Source organism: Dermacentor albipictus, chromosome 4, assembly GCF_038994185.2.
Source record: "Dermacentor albipictus isolate Rhodes 1998 colony chromosome 4, USDA_Dalb.pri_finalv2, whole genome shotgun sequence".
Lineage (NCBI taxonomy): Eukaryota > Metazoa > Arthropoda > Arachnida > Ixodida > Ixodidae > Dermacentor > Dermacentor albipictus.
This window is the reverse complement of record NC_091824.1, coordinates 38370406-38389813: the sequence shown is the minus strand read 5'-3', so window position 1 is coordinate 38389813 and position 19408 is coordinate 38370406. Positions and strand designations below refer to the sequence as shown.

The 19408-nt window shown below is 46.1% G+C and overlaps 1 protein-coding gene across 6 annotated transcripts in view; it reads right to left on the bottom strand.

Annotated features, from left to right (window-relative positions):
• The window catches only part of LOC135911444 (angiotensin-converting enzyme-like), a 194891-nt gene that overhangs the window by 29298 nt on the left and 146185 nt on the right, over positions 1-19408 (bottom strand). For all 6 annotated transcript variants that reach the window (XM_070536892.1, XM_070536893.1, XM_070536890.1 and 3 more), the window contains exons 4-8: positions 18247-18355; positions 17971-18114; positions 17289-17480; positions 14913-15010; positions 4198-4367 (exon numbers count right to left, since the gene is read on the bottom strand). In XM_070536892.1, the coding sequence (XP_070392993.1) occupies positions 4198-4367; positions 14913-15010; positions 17289-17480; positions 17971-18114; positions 18247-18355 (713 nt within the window). The remainder of the gene's footprint in view (positions 1-4197; positions 4368-14912; positions 15011-17288; positions 17481-17970; positions 18115-18246; positions 18356-19408) is intronic.

Below are 19408 nucleotides of genomic sequence, written 5' to 3'. Positions count from 1 at the left end.
GGGCTAGTGAAGCTATAAGACACCAAGTTCACGAAATGCTGAGTGACGACATCATCCAGCGTCAAAAAATCCCGTGAGCATCATCTGTCGTCTTGGTGAAAAAAAAATGGACGGACCCCTACGTTTCTGCGTCGATTATCGTCCACTGAACAAGATCACTAAGAAGGACGTATACCCCCCTCCCACGGATAGACGAAGCATCGGATCGGCTCTGCAACGCTAAATACTCCTCGTCGATGGATCTCAAGTCTGGCTACTGGCAAATAGAAATCGACAAATGAGATCGCGAAAAGACCTTCATTACGCCGGACGGCCTCTACGAGTTCGAGGTAATGCCATTCGGATCGTGCTCGGCACCTGCAACGTTTCAGCGCGTCAGGGACATGGTGTTAGCAGGACTGAAGTGGCAGACCTGTCTTGTTTGCTCGGATGACGTCGTCGCCTTCGCCAGAAATTTCTACGATCACTTTGGGTGGTTTTCGACAGTACTAGATGTCATCAAGTCATCAGGGCTCATTCTGAAGTCGGAAAAATTGCCGCTTCGCTTACGGTGAACTTCTGTTCCTAGGCCATGTCATCAGCAAACTTGGAGTCCGCCCCTACCCACAGAAGACAGCCGGCACCGCAAAGTTCCAGCAGCCCATCGTCAAGAAGGCGGCGCGTCGATTCCTTGGCTTATGTGCCTACTACAGGTTCTTTGTCAAGGATATTTCACGCATCGTTAAGCCGCTGACACATCTAGCGAAATGTGATGTCGAGTTGAAGTGGGAAACGCCGCAGGCCGACGCATTTCAAGAACTGAAACGGCGCATGCAGTTGCCACCGGTATTTGCGCACGTCGACCACGACGCTGATGCAGAAAATACACACTGACGCCAGTAGCTTAGGCCTCGGTGCCGTCCTAGTGCAGATAAAAGACGGACTTCAACGGGTAATAGCTTACGCTAGCCGGTCGTTGTCAAAAGCGGAAGGCAATTATTCTACGACCGAAAAGGAATGCCTCTTCATCATTTGGGCTACAGCGAAATTCCGCCCTTACCTAGATGGCAGGCCGTTAAAAGTCGTCAGCGACCATCACACGTTGTGTTGGCCAGATAATTTAAAGGACCCTTCAGGACGCATAGTGCGGTGGAGCCGGAGGCTGCGAGAATACGACATCAGTGCAATCTGCAAGTCCAAATGAAAACACTTTGATGTCGATTGCCTATCACAGGCCCCCATTAACGCGTCACCGCAAGATGACGAGGATGACGACGCCTTCCTTGCAATAATAAGCGCGGACCATTTCGCTGAACAGCAACGAGCAGACTTGGAGCTGAAAAGCCTCGTCGAGTATTTAGAAGGGAACACCGACGTTGTCCCTAGAGCTCCTAATCGAGGATTGTCTTCGTTCTCGCTTCGAAACAAACTGCTCGTAAAGAATATCATCAGAAGCCAACAAACAAAGACAGCAAGGATAGCGGAGATTACTTGTAAAAATCGGTCTCCTCGGTTAACTTCCTTTCTTCTCGTTTCTCGTTCTGTTAGTGAAGAAAAAACTTCTCACCAGTCCGCGGCAAATACCTTCTTGTTGTTCCCTCAGCGCTGCGTCCAGAAGTACTGCACGCCCTGCATGACGATCCGACCACTCGACATCTCGTATTCTCCCGGACGCTGTCGAGGATACGGGAAAGGTATTACTGGCCGCGCATGACCGCCGACGTGCCTGTTATGTCAAGACATGGCGAGAGTGTCAGCGACGCAAGCACCCACCGACAAGTCCAGCGGGATTACTACAACTGGTCGAGCCTCCTAGCCGACCATTTCAGCAGATCGGGATGGATTTGTTGGGACCCTTTCCGGCGTCAACATCTCCAAGTAAGTGGATCGTCGTGGCGACGGACTACCTTACCCGCTTCGCTGAAACGAAGCTCTCCTGAAAGGTAGCGCAGCTAAAGTGGCGAAATTCTTCTTCGAGAAAATCCTGCTTCGACGTGGCGCCCCAGAAGTACTCATCACCGACAGAGGAACGGCCTTTACAGCGGAGCTCACCCAAGCCTTTCTACAGCACAGACAAGCCACAGGAGGACAACTGCCTAGCGCCCGCAGACAAATGGTCTTACGGAGCGACAAGACATTCACCGATATGCTAGCAATGTACGTCGACGTTATGTTCGCTTACGACACGTCGGTGCAAGAAACAACACAGATCCCGCCGTTCAAGCTGGTTTACCTCAGGAACCCTATACGACGGTCCTCGACGCCCTGTTGCCGCACGTCACTAACGAAGAGAACCTTGACGTCGCCACCTATCTTCAGCGCACCGGAGAAGCCCGACATCTCGCTCACCTGCAGATCAAGAACCACCAGAGGACCGACAGCCGACACTACAACCTTCGACAATGCTACGTCGAGTACCAGCCCGGCGATCGTGTTTAGGTTTGGACCCCAGTACTCCGACGAGGACTTAGTGAGGAGCTTTTGCACTTCAAACTCGGACCCTACAAGATCATCCGGCACATTGGTGCGCTCGACTACGAGGTCGTACCAGACAGCATTTCACTATCACAACGGCTCGATCCGCTCACGATCTCAAATAGTCCATGTTGTGTGACTTAAGCCGTTCCACCAGCGCTAATGAACTTTGGGACTTCGTGTAACTGACCTTAGGACTTCCTGTTTTTGAAGTGTGTTACTTTGGACTTCGTTTCTTTGATCAGTCTCCTTTTATGTTTCACTCTCCTGTTATGCTTGTAGAGTAGGGACGATGCTTTCTCAGAGGGCGGTATTGACACGTGAACTTACCTTTTCGGATGAGCGCTTTTCACCGTCTAACAAATGTTACGGCACATCGCGGAATGCGCCTGCATGTATCGGAAGTTTCTGTAATGTTATCGCTGGTCATATGCGCTGTCTGTTGTCATCGAACCTTGCGTAATCTGATTACATGTATGGGCGACGTGAATGGCCTAAACCTTTCTGGAAGACACGCGGCCACCAGTGATTACTCTCGATCGTTGGATCACTCGTGTATAAAAGCCGAGGCGCTTGACCGGCAGATCAGATTTCGACGATTGCCGACTGTGTTCACCGCAATCGTTGTGCTTTAGGTGTAGCCTATTTTTGTGGGCACAGGTTCGCCCAATGAAAGTTAGTTTCGTCATTCACAGTATTGCTACTGTGTTCTTTACCGTCACTACGTGACAATATGGTCCACACGGTGTTCCCAAGACATACACGAGGGAAAAACTACTCTGATACATTTCAATTGTTCAACTACATCTATACATCGTGAGTTTAGCTTAATCTCGAGGAAGGAGGGAACTGGCTGATCTTTAAGGTGGAATATGACAGCTTGTGCTAGCCTTTCATTTAACGCATGCACTTGGATTCGGATCATTTTCGTAACTCGCTCATGGTATCATTGAATTCGTGAACAAGGAGGTCAAAATCATTTCCAACAAAGAAGATGCTAGTATCATCAGCGTAGATGATAAATTTAGCAGTGGAGTTAGTGTTGGAAATAATAAGCTGCCTAATAAATAATGATGGCCCCAATGTACCACCTTCTCGAACGCCAGAAATAACAAATTTTGGTTCAGATATCAGGTTGTCTATGCGAACAGGCTGTTTTCTATACAATAGACAGGATTTGAGAAGCATTTGAGCCTGTCCGCGAAAACCATATCATCCTAAGTTTGTAGTACATGGCCTCTAGTACATGGCCTCTGAGGTTGTAAGCAAGCCGCAAGTGCCACTCGATTTCGCAGATCTTTCCAGCCGCAGTGCTCTTTCTAAGTTTTCTACGTTCTGTGTCATTTAGGCAAGGTGTAATGGAGGTGTTTTCCTATTTTTATTACTATTTTTCTGGAGCTTCTATTCTGCAAGCTTTTCGTACGTGGCACATCCATTTCAAGCGTTAAATGTGGCGCGGAAGCTGCTGTATGTGTACAATATCTGATGCTAGGTGTTTTAGAGAGTACGAGATTGCTTTGCAGTTCTGCTAAAGAAAATAAATTTTTTTCAAGATTGGGAGCTAGGCTTAGAATTTATTGTGTGTCTCCGAAAATTTGGCCAGACAAACGTACGTTTGTGTTCAAGTATCAGCAGTTTAGGGGAGCGTTTTCCTCTATGACCTACGATCACTAAACTTTATTACGCGTCTTCCCCCCCATCTCCCTTCGGTTTGATCTCCGCTCACATATGTGACACACTTGCCTTACATCCTTGCCGATGTAGAAATCCCAAGCCGAGGCATGGCACACAATCTTTCTATCTCTCGGCTTTGTCAGCACCGACCGCTCCCAGAACGTTTTAGGCATTGGTGGGAGGCCCATCGAGGTGAAAAACTCCTCAGACATCTTGAACATGTCGAGAACCGTCATGTTCTGCAAAATACAAGTGGACAGTGGTTGGTACATTGATGGGGATTTCTTAAAATGAAAAAAAAAAATCTAGTTTCCTTCAAGTTTCTACATTGCTGTTGTTTGATTCAAGCTATGATAGAAAGCTGAATGCTAACAGCGCGCCTAATGGACGACACCAGCTTTGAACCACTGCACGCGTTTGTAACGCTTTGAAGCTGCGTGCAATTTACAGCTCATGTACAAGCGCTTCAAGCGAAAGAAACGGAGTCTTTATTTATTACAGCATTAGTTATGGCTCATTTTGGGCGTCTCCTTTTCGTCGTACGGGGTGTTTGGAACCATAGACGGCAGATGAATGTCGACGTTTGGTGCTTAATTAAATTATTAATGATGTCTAACATGTCAAAGCTACACGTGTTGCATGAGAAAAGCCGTAATGGCCTCCGGATTAATCGTTATCAGCTGGTTGATTATCGTAAACGATAGTACAAGAACATTCCTTCATTGCGCCCGCATCAAAATACGGCCGCCACAACCGGTAATAAAATCCGTGACATCGCGCTTGTGTGGAATTATGTAGAATTATGAGAACGTTACTCCTGCTGTGATACGGCCGATGTGGTGGCACAGCTGCTGTAGAATTCTGTTGGTTGAGCAGAAGGTCTCGGCTTCAATTCCCGATAGTAGCGGTCGTTCAACACTATTCTGGAATAGCGCTTTAGACGGGGTCGCTAACCCGCATAGCCTCAGTGCTGCTTTTCGACCTTAAATTCTGCGGATCAAACACTTTACTTGATGTAATCCAATGCAATGGGGGGTGGGGGGAGGGCAGCAGAAACGCCCTTGCTTCATGGAGCCCTTAGTAATTGTGTTGCTGTGCCCTCCCGCTATTCAATTGTAGGGGAACGTTTTACAAATTAGTACGTAGCCTAGCAAACATTACTGCAAAATGTCCTTGTAAGGAATGTCCTCGTAATTTTGATTTCTTCTTGAGACAAACTCATTGTTTCTCCATAAGCGCGAAGCAATGAATGCGATAGCAAAATGTTAGAATATTACACGAAGAGTAAGACTCGTAGCTGCAGTGGCAGTACAAAGTGAAGTAAACGTAAGCTAAGTAGAAAAAGGCTGTTTTGTTAGTGTTCCTCTGAGTTCTACCATCGGACAATTTAGTTTATGCTTATTAATTAATGCCAGCGTCTTAGCGACATCACCACCGCTCTTCCACAACCGGTATGTTTCAAAACGCTATTCTGGTCCAATCCTGGGGGTAGCGCGCAGCCGCGCCAATAAAGTTACATCATTTTCAGGTTTGAGCTCTGTTATTGCTTCGCACTTTTAATATTTAAGTCTGAAAATATTTAAGATAAAAGGCATGCACCGTCAGTGCTTTCTTCCAATCTCAAAGCTCTGCGGAATAATTTTGTCGAGAATTTAAGAACTGGTAGGGGCAACATTAATGATAGAGAGGTGCGGCAATATAGCGCGCATATACCGCATGTCTGATTGCATGGCATAGCATATATTATTCACATGCCTAAATATATACGGAACCTCACAGCGACGAAGACGGCGACGGCATACATTTTTTTTTTGTCCATATCATTGCTATCGAAATAAAAACGACCAAAGAAATTCCGGCAGAAGCCATTTCACAATGAATGTCGACGTTAATGCCAGTATCATTCAAGCATTGTAGCCCTATACCAAATTGCTGAAGACACCTTTATTTAGAATCTATTGTGGTCCTTCTTAAATTTATAATGCTTTGGATATATGGGACACTTAGTCTTTCTAAAATTGGCCCACTTTGCTATAACACTAACTCACTAGGGTCGGTCACGAGCATAATGGTGACGACGATGTAATGGAAAAGAAGGAATGATATAGGTGGACCGACGAATGCGGTATGACGGACGATGGCATGATGAGAATGGGAGGACGATTGGGAAATGAGGAAGGTCAAAAACGAAGATAAGAGTGGCAACAACGGCATGAGGAGCATGGGATGACGAGGACCGTAGGACGACGACGGCACAACAAGTATTGGACGAAGCTGGAATGATGATGATGCAACAATTACGACGGCACCATGATAACAGTATGACAATTGCATGACCACGACAGTATGACGGCGATTGATTGACGACAGCGTGATTACGATGGAATGATGAGGAAGGAATGACGTCTGTGAAACAACAAAGATGGTGTGATGACGCGGCATGAAGACAATAGGATGACGAGGACTGTGTGACCACAGCGGTAACACGAGATCTAGAGGACGAAGCTGGATTGACGACAATGGAACGACCACCATGGCATGACGACCAAGAGCACATATCTAGTGGCCCACATTACGGTAGCGGACAACTTGGGTCACTAGGTCAGAAAAAAAGGATAGATAGATAGATAGATAGATAGATAGATAGATAGATAGATAGATAGATAGATAGATAGATAGATAGATAGATAGATAGATAGATAGATAGATAGATAGATAGATAGATAGATAGATAGATAGATAGATAGATAGATAGATAGATAGATAGATAGATAGATAGATAGATAGATAGATAGATAGATAGATAGATAGATAGATAGATAGATAGATAGATAGATAGATAGATAGATAGATAGATAGATAGATAGATAGATAGATAGATAGATAGATAGATAGATAGATAGATAGATAGATTCCCCGAAGTAGGCAAAGAATACTCAATGCAATAAAACATTAAATGTCTAAAACTATGTTTTTGCATGAGGCGCTGAGCCGCACACGAATGTTTTAGAAGCTTGGGCTGTTACAAGAGGAGAAATGAGCGTTAAAGGCCACCCACATTTTGCAGACCTTCCACCTGCCATACACACGAAATTCTCGAAAAGGTTGAACAAAAAACCAACGAGTCATCGTACACAATTTACAAGATTGCTGATGGCACGATTTGCAGCTCTTGTGAGTTGATTTTGAGGCTGGACGCAGGCGTGAAACGCATTGCCATGGTGTTTGTTTCCCGCCTGCTCGCATAGAGGGAAAAAAAACCTCTTTTGTGTTGCGTTGAGTCACATTCAAATTTTCCTTTGAAGGTCACCACGGGTGACGAAAGCTAGTCTAATGGGTATGATCCCGAAGGCAAGCAAGTTTTCAAGCCAATTGAAGATTCTTCTTTTGCCGCGGCCGAAAACAGACGTGACAAGTGCGCTCATGTGAAAACATTGGTCATCGTTTCTGACTTTCCTTGTTCTTTTCTTTTTTTTGCCTTCATGCGCGTTTATGGAATTGGAAGGCGGGAATCTGCTCTTCGCGAACAAAGTGAACTGAGAATCACTTCTGGGGCAAATGGTGTGGTAGCGCATGGGTACTAAATCACGTGGCTTTTTTCATATTTGCCGTGTTACCAGTCATCATCATCATCATCATCATCATCAGCCTAGTTACGCCCACTGCAGGGCAAAGACCTCTCCCATACTTCTCCAACTACCCCGGTCATGTACTAATTGTGGCCATGTTGTCCCTGCAGACGTCTTACTTTCTGCCGCCCCCTGCTACGCTTCCCTTTCCTTGGAATCCAGTCCGTAACCCTTAGTGACCATCGGTTATCTTCCCTCCTCATTACATGTCCGGCCCATGCCCATTTCTTTTTCTTGATTTCAACTAAGATGTCGTTTACTCGCGTTTGTTGTCTCACCCAATCTGCTCTTTTCTTATCCCTTAACGTTACACCCATCATTCTTCTTTCCATAGCTCGTTGCGTCGTCTTCGATTTCAGCAGAACCCTTTTCGTAAGCCTCCAGGTTTCTGCCCTATATGTGAGCGCTGGTAACACACAGCTGTTATACACTTTCCATTTGAGGGATAGTGGCAACCTGCTGTTCATGATTTGAGAATGCCTGCCAAACGCACCCCAACCCATTCTTATTCTTCTGGTTATTTCAGTCTCATGATCCGGATCGGTGGTCACTACCTGCACTAAATAGCTGTATTGGCTTACCACTTCCAGTGCTTCGCTACCTATCGTAAACTGCTGTTCTCTTCCGAGACTGCTAAACAATATTTTAGTTTTCTGCAGATTAATTTTCAGACCCACCCTTCTGCTTTGCCTCTCCAGGTCAGTGAGCATGCATTGCAATTGATCTCCTGAGCAAGGCAATATCAGCGAATCGCAAGTTGCTAAGGTATTCTCCATCAACTTTTATCCCCAATTCTTCCCACTCCAGGCCTCTGAATACCTCCTGTAAGCATGCTGTGAATAGCATTGGAGAGATCGTACATCCCTGTCTGACGCCTTTCTTTATAGGGATTTTGTTGCTTTCTTTCTGGAGGACTACGGTGGCTGTGGAGCCGCTATAGATATCTTCCGGTATTTTTACATATGGCTCATCTACACCCTGATTCCGTAATGCCTCCATGACTGCTGAGGTTTCGACTGAATCAAACGCTTTCTCGTAATGAATGAAAGCTATATATAAGGGTTGGTTATATTCTGCACATTTCTCTATCACTTGAATGATAGTGTGAATATGGTCTATTGTTGAGTAGCCTTTACGGAATCCTGCCTGGTCCTTTGGTTGACAGAAGTCTAAGGTGTTCCTCATTCTGTTTGCGATTACCTTAGTGAATACTTTGTAGGCAACGGACAGTAAGCTGATCGGTCTATAATTTTTCAAGTCTTTGGCGTCCCCTTTTCTTATAGATTAGGATTATGTTAGCGTTCTTCCAAGATTCCGGTACGCTCGAGGTTATGAGGTATTGCGTATACAGGGTGGCCAGTTTCTCTAGAAATATCTGACCACCCTCCTTCAACAAATCTGCTGTTACCTGATCCTCCCCAGCTGCCTTCCCCCTTTGCATATCTCCCAATGCTTTCTTTACTTCTTCTGGCGTTACCTGCGGGATTTCGTATTCCTCTAGGCTATTCTCTCTTCCACTATAGTCGTGGGTGCCACTGGTACTGTATAAATCTATAGAACTCCTCAGCCACTTGATCTATCTCATCCATATTAGTAACGATATTGTCGGCTTTGTCTCTTAACGCACACATCTGATTCTTGTCTATTCCTAGTTTCTTCTTCACTCTTTTTAGGATTCCTCCGTTCCTGAGAGCCTGTTCAATTCGATCCATATAATAGCTCCTGATGTCCGCTGTCTTACGCTTGTTGATTAACTTAGAAAGTTCTGCCAGTTCTATTCTAGCTGTAGGGTTAGAGGCTTTCATACATTGGCGTTTTTTGATCAGATCTTTCGTCTCCTGCGATAGCTTACTGGTTTCTTGTCTAATGGCGTTACCACCGACTTCTATTGCGCACTCCTTAATCATGCCCATGAGATTGTCGTTCATTGCTTCAACACTAAGGTCCTCTTCCTGAGTTAAAGCCGAATACCTGTTCTGTAGCTTGATCCGGAATTCCTCTAGTTTCCCTCTTACCGCTAACTCATTGATTGGCTCCTTGTGTAGCAGTTTCTTCCGTTCCCTCCTCAAGTCTTGGCTAATTCGAGTTCTTACCATCCTATGGTCACTGCAGCGTACCTTGCTGAGCACATCTACATCTTGTATGATGCCAGGGTTCGCGCAGAGTATGAAGTCGATTTCATTTCTAGTCTGACCATTCGGGCTCCTCCACGTCCAGCTTCGACTAACCCGCTTGCGGAAAAAGGTATTCATTATCCGCATATTATTCTGTTCTGCAAGCTCCACTAATAATTCTCCTCTGCTATTCCTAGAGCCTATGCCATATTCCCCCACTGACTTGTCTCCAGCCTGCTTTTTGCCTACCCTGGCATTGAAGTCGCCCATTAGTATAGTGTATTTTGTTTTAACTTTACCCATCGCCGATTCCACGTCTTCATAAAAGCTTTCGACTTCCTGGTCATCATGACTGCATGTAGGGGCATAGACTTGTACCACCTTCAATTTGTACCTCTTATTAAGTTTCTCAACAAAACCTGCCACCCTCTCGTTAATGCCATAGAATTCCTGTATGTTACCAGCTATTTCCTTATTAATCAGGAATCCGACTCCGAGTTCTCGTCTCTCCGCTAAGCACCGGTAACACAGTACATGCCCGCTTTTTAGCACTGTATATGCTTCTTTTGTCCTCCTAACCTCACTGAGCCCTATTATATCCCATTTACTACCCTCTAATTCCTCCAATAACACTGCTAGACTCGCCTCACTAGATAGCGTCCTAACGTTAAACGTTGCCAGGTACAGATTCCAATGGTGGCCTGTCCGGAGCCAGGTATTCTTAGCACCCTCTGCAGCGTCACAGATCTGACCGCCGCCGTGGTCAGTTGCTTCGCGGCTGCTGGGGACTGAGGGCCGGGGTTTGATTGTTGTATTCATTTAGGAGGTTGTGGCCAAGTACTGCACCAGGGTGGCCAATCCTGCTCTGGTGAGAGAGTGCGTTACCGGTTCTGGTCACCGGGATCAGGCTGCAGTCCAGGCCTGTTTGTGCAATTTTCTCAACCCACGGTTTTTTTTTTATTTTCCGGTGTAGAATTGCGTGGCACCGGGATTTGAGTCACGGTCCTCTTGCACGGGAGACGGATACTCTACCGTCCCCGCAGGAGTTAAATTAAAAATTAAAATATGGGGCTTTTCGTGACAAAACCACTTTCTGATTATGAGGCACGCCGTAGTGGAGGACTCCGAAAATTTCGATCACCTGGGGTTCTTTAACGTGCACCTAATTCTAAGTACACAGGTGTTTTCGCATTTCGCCCCCATCGAAATGCGGCCGCCGTGGCCGGGATCCGATCCCGCGGCCTCGTGCTCAGCAGTCTAACACAATAACCACTGAGCAACCACGGCTGGTCCCGCAGGAGTTGTACGCCTCATTAAACCTACAGCCGTGCCCTATTTTTATGAGTCAAGGTGGACCAATCTGAGCTCGGTTATACTGCACGGATGGCACTCGACTAGAGAACCTGGTATTTATGACCTGCACATGTGTAGCCATACATAATTGAGGATATATAATTTTTTAGGAGGGTTTCCCTACAGTGATAAAATGAAGGAAAAGACATTAAAAGGACAGAAAAAAAGAAACATAACATGTGATTTGAACTTGTGACCCTTCGATGTTGCCTGGAAAGGTAGCTCAGTCGGTTGGTTCGTCAAGCCACTGGTTACATTCAAGCGCCATAGCTCCTGCTCCGAGCCTCATACTAATGCTATCTTCGGCTGGTCGTTTTTGAGCACTCTGGAGCGCTCTCGCGAGCAGCGTCGTCTTCGGCTGGTTGAAAGAGGTTGCGCGCCCTGCGTTCGGCTGGTTCTTCTCGATTGCTCTCCTCTATCTTGGAGCGCTCTGAGGCGCTCCGAGCTCTGTCGTCGCAGCAGTCATCGAGATTGAAACGTCGTCGCAGCGCCGCGTCGCTGCTGTTGGCGACGGCACACCGTAACCTTGGCAACCTAGGCCACTGCATGCTGGCGTCTCGACGAACATTCATCCCGCCGGCACGTCCGCTGGTTTTTCCGGCCGCGCCGTGAGCTTTGGATAGGCGAAACATCGGATGTTGGCAGTAGTCACGTGGTTTCGCATCAGCAAGTTCCTCCTCCGAGAGCGAGTCGCACGTTTGGCTTGAGCGCTTGTCGCCTACCTTTGAGCTCGGGAAACGACCGATCTACCCGACTCTGCTTCGGGGCATACAGGCGACCAGTCGAAGATACCATTAGTCGAGTGGTTGGAAGGCATAATTTCTTGGAAAAATGGCCGCCATAAGAGCGGTGTGAACTCGAGCGGCTTTAGAGACTAGGAAAACTGCCTTAAAATATTTAGACTTGAGGGGAAGATTCGTTAACAAACAATAACACGGCAATCAGCACTCGAATATAATTATAACCCTAATAATAATTGTAAATATTCATCTCATCTATAGGATCTAATGCGCGCGCTGTTGCTTTGTCTCTGCGTGTAGTAGTTAAGAGAGCCAGTTTAAGGGCGGAGAAAAGGGAAGGAAAGGAAAGTCTCTGAAATAAACTTGCAGCGCCATGGTTTTAAAGCGCAACCGTGGTAGAGAAACGGAAGGCGATATAAGCGTGCGTGGCCATGATACGCACACGACAAACTGCGTTAGTATATTTAGACTTCAGGGAAAGCTTCGTTAACAAACTATAACACGGGAATCAGCACTCGAATACGACGAGAGAAATTATTGAGACGTGGAAAATTCCCTTGAAATAAATCTGGTTTGCGAGACAAATGCTTGTATGTATTGAACCTCTTAAAAGATGAGGGGGGAAATATGCGCTCACCGAGAGGGCATCGTCAGCACGAGACCACCACCAGGCACCTTACTGAGATGTGCAGAGCTCCGCGGCCGGAACGAAGCCTCCCTTCTCCGCCGGCCAAGAGGGAAAAACGCGCTTGCCGATCGCTCAAGCTTGCGCGGACATAGTATAGCTCTAGCGTCTAGGAAAAGCTTAAACAGGTGCGAGGGCGGCACGCATAGCGTGGGAAGCTAGCCGCCAGAATACCTATCTCAAGGACTGCGGCTGACGAGGGCGAAATACCTTCGTGTAATTATAATAACCCTAATAGGACTACTTTCAAAGAAAAAAAAAGAAAAAAAAAGAAACGGCCCAGAAGGCTATACTACGAGAGCTATGACTGATACTTTTCTATATATATGTACTCATCTATGGGATCGCATGCGCGCGCTGTTGCTTTGTCTCTGCGTGTAGTAGTTAAGAGAGCCAGTTTAAAGGCGGAGAAGAAGGAAGGAGAGGAAAGCAATATTGCAGCGCTGTGGTTTTAAAGCGCAACAGTGGTAGGGAAACGGAAGGCGATACATATAAGCATGCGTGGCCATGATACGCACACGACAAACTGCCTTAAAATATTTAGACTTGAGGAGAAGCTTCGTTAACAAACTATAACACGGCAATCAGCAGTCGAATATAATTCTAACCCTAATAATAATTGTAAATATTCATGTCATCTATAGGAACTAATGCGCGCACTGTTGCTTTGTCTCTGCGTGTAGTAGTTATGAGAGCCAGTTTAAGGGCGGAGAAGAGGGAAGGAAAGGAAGATTTCTGAAGTAAACTTGCAGCGCCGTGGTTTTAAAGCGCAACCGTGGTAGAGAAACGGAAGGTGATATAAGCGTGCGTGGCCATGATACGCACACGACAAATTGCATTAATATATTCAGACTTGAGGGAAAGCTTCGTTAACATACTATAACACGGGAATCAGCACTCGAATACGACGAGAGAAATTATTGAGACGTGGAAAATTCTCTTGAAATAAATCTGGTTTGCGAGACAAATGCTTGTATGTATTGAACCTCTTAAAAGATGAGGGGGGAAATATGCGCTCACCGAGAGGGCATCGTCAGCACGAGACCACCAGCAGGCACCTTACTGAGATGTGCAGAGCTCCGCGGCCGGAACGAAGCCTCCCTTCTCCGCGGGCCAAGAGGGGAAAACGCGCTTTCCGATCGCTCAAGCTTGCGCGGACATAGTAAAGATCTAGCGTCTAGGAAAAGCTTAAACAGGTGCGAAGGCGGCACGCATAGCGTGGGAAGCTAGCCGCCAGAATAGCTATCTCAAGGACTGCTGCTGACGAGGGCGAAATACCTTCGTGTAATTATAATAACCCTAATAGGACTACTTTCAAAGAAAAAAAAGAAAAAAAGGAAACGGCCCAGAAGGCTATACTACGAGAGCTATGACTGATACTTTTCTATATATATGTATTCTTCTCATCTATGGGATCGCATGCGCGCTGTTGCTTTGTCTCCGCGTGTAGTAGTTAAGAGAGCCAGTTTAAGGGCGGAGAAGAGGGAAGGAAAGGAAAGTCTCTGAAGTAAACTTGCAGCGCCGTGGTTTTAAAGCGCAACCGTGGTAGAGAAACGGAAGGCGATATAAGCGTGCCTGGCCATGATACGCACACGACAAACTGCCTTAATATATTTAGACTTGAGGGAAAGCTTCGTTAACAAACTATAATACGGCAATTAGCACTCGAATTCGACGAGAGAAATTATTGAGACGTGGAAAATTCCCTTGAAATAAATCTGGTTTGCGAGACAAATGCTTGTATGTATTGAACCTCTTAAAAGATGAGGGGGGAAATATGCGGTCACCGAGAGGGCATCGTCAGCACCAGACCACCACCAGGCACCTTACTGAGATGTGGAGAGCTCCGCGGCCGGAACGAAGCCTCCCTTCTCCGCCGGCCAAGAGGGGAAAACGCGCTTTCCGATCGCTCAAGGTTGCGCGGACATAGTATAGCTCTAGCGTCTAGGAAAAGCTTAAACAGGTTCAGTAAACAGTAAAGTGGAACAAATAATTATGCACGACCTAGTGCGCTGAAAGCAACTAAATTTATTGTTTTAGCACGAACTAAGAGCTTTCATTCCGGAAGTAATACCGTCAGTTCAAATGTTAACTAGTTTAGAAAGCTAACTTCTGAAATTACACAGGTAATCAGGTAATTAGTGCACAGAAGTATCCTGGGTGGGAAAGGGCACTGATGACCGAATCCCATAGCTCTCAGAATCGCACATTGTACCAGTTTTTTTTTAATATCTTGGCTAACGTAAGCTTGCGCAGTACTTGCCCTTTCTTTCATGGCACCTGTGACGTCAACTGCCGGTTTGTTCGGGTATGGTCGGCTCATTTTGGTTAACGCAATCCAATCTTGCGAGTGGATGTGACCTGCACAAAGAACATGCAGTGGGTTGTTATTTAACGAACCTGCTTGTGTCCTAGTGCATATAATTTTCATCTGTGGCGAATACGTTCCTAAGATGTAGCCTGTATGAATAAACAGACGAGGAAATCTATGCTTAGTGATAAGCTATTGACATGTTGCCAGCTGTTACTTAGGGATTCCCAGCGCTGTGTTCTAATTAACCAAGAAGCACTAGCAATTCCGAAGTGAGCGCCTAACTTTTTTGTTTAGGATATATATGGCTGTTTCAAAACACGCGTCACTTAAGTGCAGGGTATAAGAAGAATGTGTGATGGCGTAATCGAAGTCTTAGGGCACCTTTACCACAATGGTACTCATGAATATAAGTCGATTGTCATTAAAAGTGCCCACATGGAACCCTCTAGCTGATCTTCTATCATCATCAGCAACAGCAGCATACAGGTTGATGTTTTTTAAGTCTACAGAAGGGTCCAAGGCCTTTCGCAGTGATCTTAATTGCTCCGCTCCATTCGTACAATGTTCCTCATCTCATCACACCACGTAATGTTCTGACATCGTCGACCTTGACATTCATTCACTTAAGGGACCAGTGCTTATGGGCTATACGCATTACGTGACCTGATCAGCACCATTTCTTTCCCCTAATCCGAACTAGCATATCCACTGCAGCATACTTGTCTCGTAAGTAAACATTGTGAAGTTTTGAGAATGTCTGATGAAATCTGTGGAAATGCGTATCCGAGACCCTTGGGAAACAGTTCTGTAAGGCAGAGATGCGCTAGTTCAGATTAGGCAAAGACATGCTCCAGCGCAGTACACACATCGGTTATGCCAGTACGTTTGGCATTAGAGCAGGAGGATGAATATACGTCTTTTTTTATTAGAACGAAGCTACTACCTCACGGCAATGCAGGATTTTGATCACCCCTCTACGGTGTCGAATACCTCAAGTAAATCTGCACATGAGTAGGTGTGAGATCGCCCCATCCAAACCTTTGTACGTCATGTGGGGGAAAGAATCACTGAAGCATTTTCTCCAGCTATGCCGAAAATACGTATGATCCCGACAGCAAGACCCACTTAGAGCAACCTCTATCGCGTATTGGTCTTCCTCTCTCGGAGCTTTATATTTCATCTCTGGGTGCGAGCGCCCTTGGTCAAGCGCGGAAGGAAGTTTGTCAGATTGAAGTGAATTTTGAAGTTTGAGTTTATTCACACACAAAACTTAAGTGCATAAATCTACTATACAGATGAGGATTGCATTGTTAACGACAACGGGACCCTCGTTGTGCACGAGTACGTCACTGCTAGAGGAAGAGTGACATGTTAAGCACTTTTTTATCGCTATTAACATAAGATTTCCCTTTTCGCAATCTAACGGCTTCGTCAAAATTGCCGTGATCACTTTTCAAATACATTTTTTTAGAATTATAATCATTATTATTTAAATATAAAAAGTGCATACCACTGAGTCAAAGGGAAGCAGGACCTTATGTTTCCATTGCAAACCTTGGCCAATCTTGAGTACGAACCATATTTTGAAGGCGACGAGTACCACCTGATTCATCGATAACTACTCTGTTCCTGGGCAATCACCCAGAGAGGGCATGTGCCACTGACACCTGCGCTCTGCATCTACGCCGATACCGTGGCCGATCTTCCGTAGTAGGTGTAGCCATTCCATTAAGAACCAAACGAAAACCAAACTGATCGCTCCACTCCGGGAGTCTTTGATAGGCCCACGCCTCTTGGCCCCACTGCGTTCTCGGAGGGCTGCCCCAGAAGCGGCCGTCATACTTTTTTTGAACGCTTATTCATGGGGCAGTGGTGGCACCCGTCTTGTCTGTTGGGACGCTTATCCTTTTGTAACAGTAACAGGTCTGTGTTATTGGAAGGTGGAGGTAGTTGGCGCTCTGCCACAATGTGTGCGTGTTGGAGGAGCATGCGTTTCGCACTGTCCACAGGTTGGTAAGGAAGCTTTGGTCCCCGTTTGTGTAATGCATGGCATATCGCTGTTTAAAAATTAAATCCTGGAGCTTTACGTGCCAAAAACATCGATGTTATGGTGAAGCACGCCGTAGTGTGCGACAGTGGGTAATTTTGACCACCTGCGGTTACCTTAACGTACGTATATTGGGATATATGTTCGGGCTGACCATGGGTTCCTCCGTTGAATGCGTGTATAGTATAGTGTGCGCAAAAGAGTGGACGCGGACTTCCGGGACCTTAGAGTATGCAGCCTACAAGCCATATTTTGCATGCACCGTGTTCCGGCCGTACCGAGTAGGTGTGCCGGGATGGGTCCGTCTTCCAAAATCTTGTCCGCGCCGTAGATGGCACGCAACTTGCTGCGCACGTACGCGTGCAGCTCCTGGTAGAGCGGCAGCAGCTGCTCCCACAGCTTGGCCATGTTCCTCTCGAAGCCGTCGTACTCGTACACGTCCTGCCAGAGACCGCTCGCGTCCATGAAGCCTGCGGCAAAATGGAAAATTCGAAGGCATAGCGTGACTTCCGAGTCTTTCCGCCCGGGCAGGCGTTTTCATATTGTACGATATGGCAGGAGGGAGCTTGAGCAGGGAGGGCGAGAAACCGTACGAAATCATAAATTGGAACAGCTGCTCATCGGGGCCCCCCAAAAAAAGAAGTGTAGTGCATGAAATCGACAAATAAATTGTCTGAGCTCATTCCATGCATTCATTCGCGCGAGAAAGAAAACACGCTAAGCGCGTGTTTCGTCCAATTACACAATTACTTTTACCTGCACTTGCGCAATGATGTACATTTCTGAACGTGCATTACCAACTGAAAGTTTCATTTGGTCGTGCATATTCATGCACAAATGCTGCTGAATGAAACTGAGAATTTCGGTCGATAGCGTTTGTGGATGCGCGCAGCGTTTTGTGCGCCTTTTACGAAGAGTGTGCATCGGCACTATTCGGCCTATTCAGCGAGCTTATCTCACCGTTCAGTCTGGCCGCTTCGTTCATGAGATCGACGTAGCGCAGGTACCTCTCTTTCATAGGCTTCCCCGCAACCTTCCGCCACTCGTTCCATGCGTGCTGAAGCTCGTAGTAATTCCGGGAGTCCTCGAGGATGTTTTTGATCTCTGATCGGAGATGCGCACGCAAAATACGCACTGTCATCACTTACAACACCAGACGTAGCAATTGGCACAAATGAATTTTGGCCTTGTCTCTCAACATGCAATCCACATATTGTGTGAGTTCCACTGCCGTACCTGGTTCTAAAGACAAGTTGCATTCCTCTGACGTGTTAGTTTTTCGGAGAAAAGGACATATCTTTCCCGAAGCATGGTTTTCTTGCATTTCCGCAACTATGTTCAGGAGCTGCAAAGAAAATAAAAAGAACCGGAATTTGTTTTACTCGGAAAAATTGCGTTCGGAATCATTAGCGCATAGAAGCCATTTGAGTTGTTTAACACTTTTCTCGTCGCAGGAGAGAGTGCTCATTTCGGGTGTTTTTGTGATGAATCGCTTTATTTCCGGAAACATTACAAAGAACATTACTCTAAATTCCAGCTTAACTGTTCGTGTCTTGCATGGAAGGAAAATAGAAATAATCGTGAAAAACATTCTTCAAGACGTTTTTTGTGTAATTTCTAAGATGGTACTCGAAAAAGCATGGAAAAAGAGAGTAACTTGGAAGCGTTCAGGTTAGGCATCATTCGTAATACGTAAATGCAACCATCTAAGCGCAGCGACAGGTCATGACAAGCAAGTAGACACAGACGGGTGGTTTGCAGCTACCCCTCTTTTGTATGTAAATGAACTTGCTTGTCAATCGTCACTTTTCAGTCTTACATTTTCCCAGAAACCGATAGCTGCGTAAGAGCTGATTTTGTTGAGATCTCTAATAAAAGAATGATTACTTGAACAAGATGATGCGTTGTGCGTGTGCGTGACAGGTGATTTGAGTGATTTGTCACGTGTTCTGAAATTTCTCTCGCGCGATCTCGCGGTGGTGGTGATGTTGCAGCAAAGTGGGCATTAGCATAGCATACATAGCCGGCAGTTGCTCCGCCTGAGCCTCTTATAAGTTGACATCAGTGGTGCGTGTCACCAGGTGTCGATGAGCCCCGTGTAACTCAGGAAGGCAGTCAACAATAGTTGCACACTCTTCCTGGTTGGCGCAGGCCCTCTGTGGAAAATGATTTATTCAAATGTTCTATGCATACGACCACTCTTTTGCAGGCTGTCGACCATCGCTTTTAATTCTGTCTCTAACTGCGGGCATAGAGTGGACTTTGCGCTTTCCCCGCTCTACGCCATCTGTGTTTATATCGGCGACATTGAACGTTTCATTTCGCGCAGTCTGAGCCTTTCGAGCAAGTATTTATTTATGTATATCGAATGCATGTGATGTGCTAAAGTCACTTGATG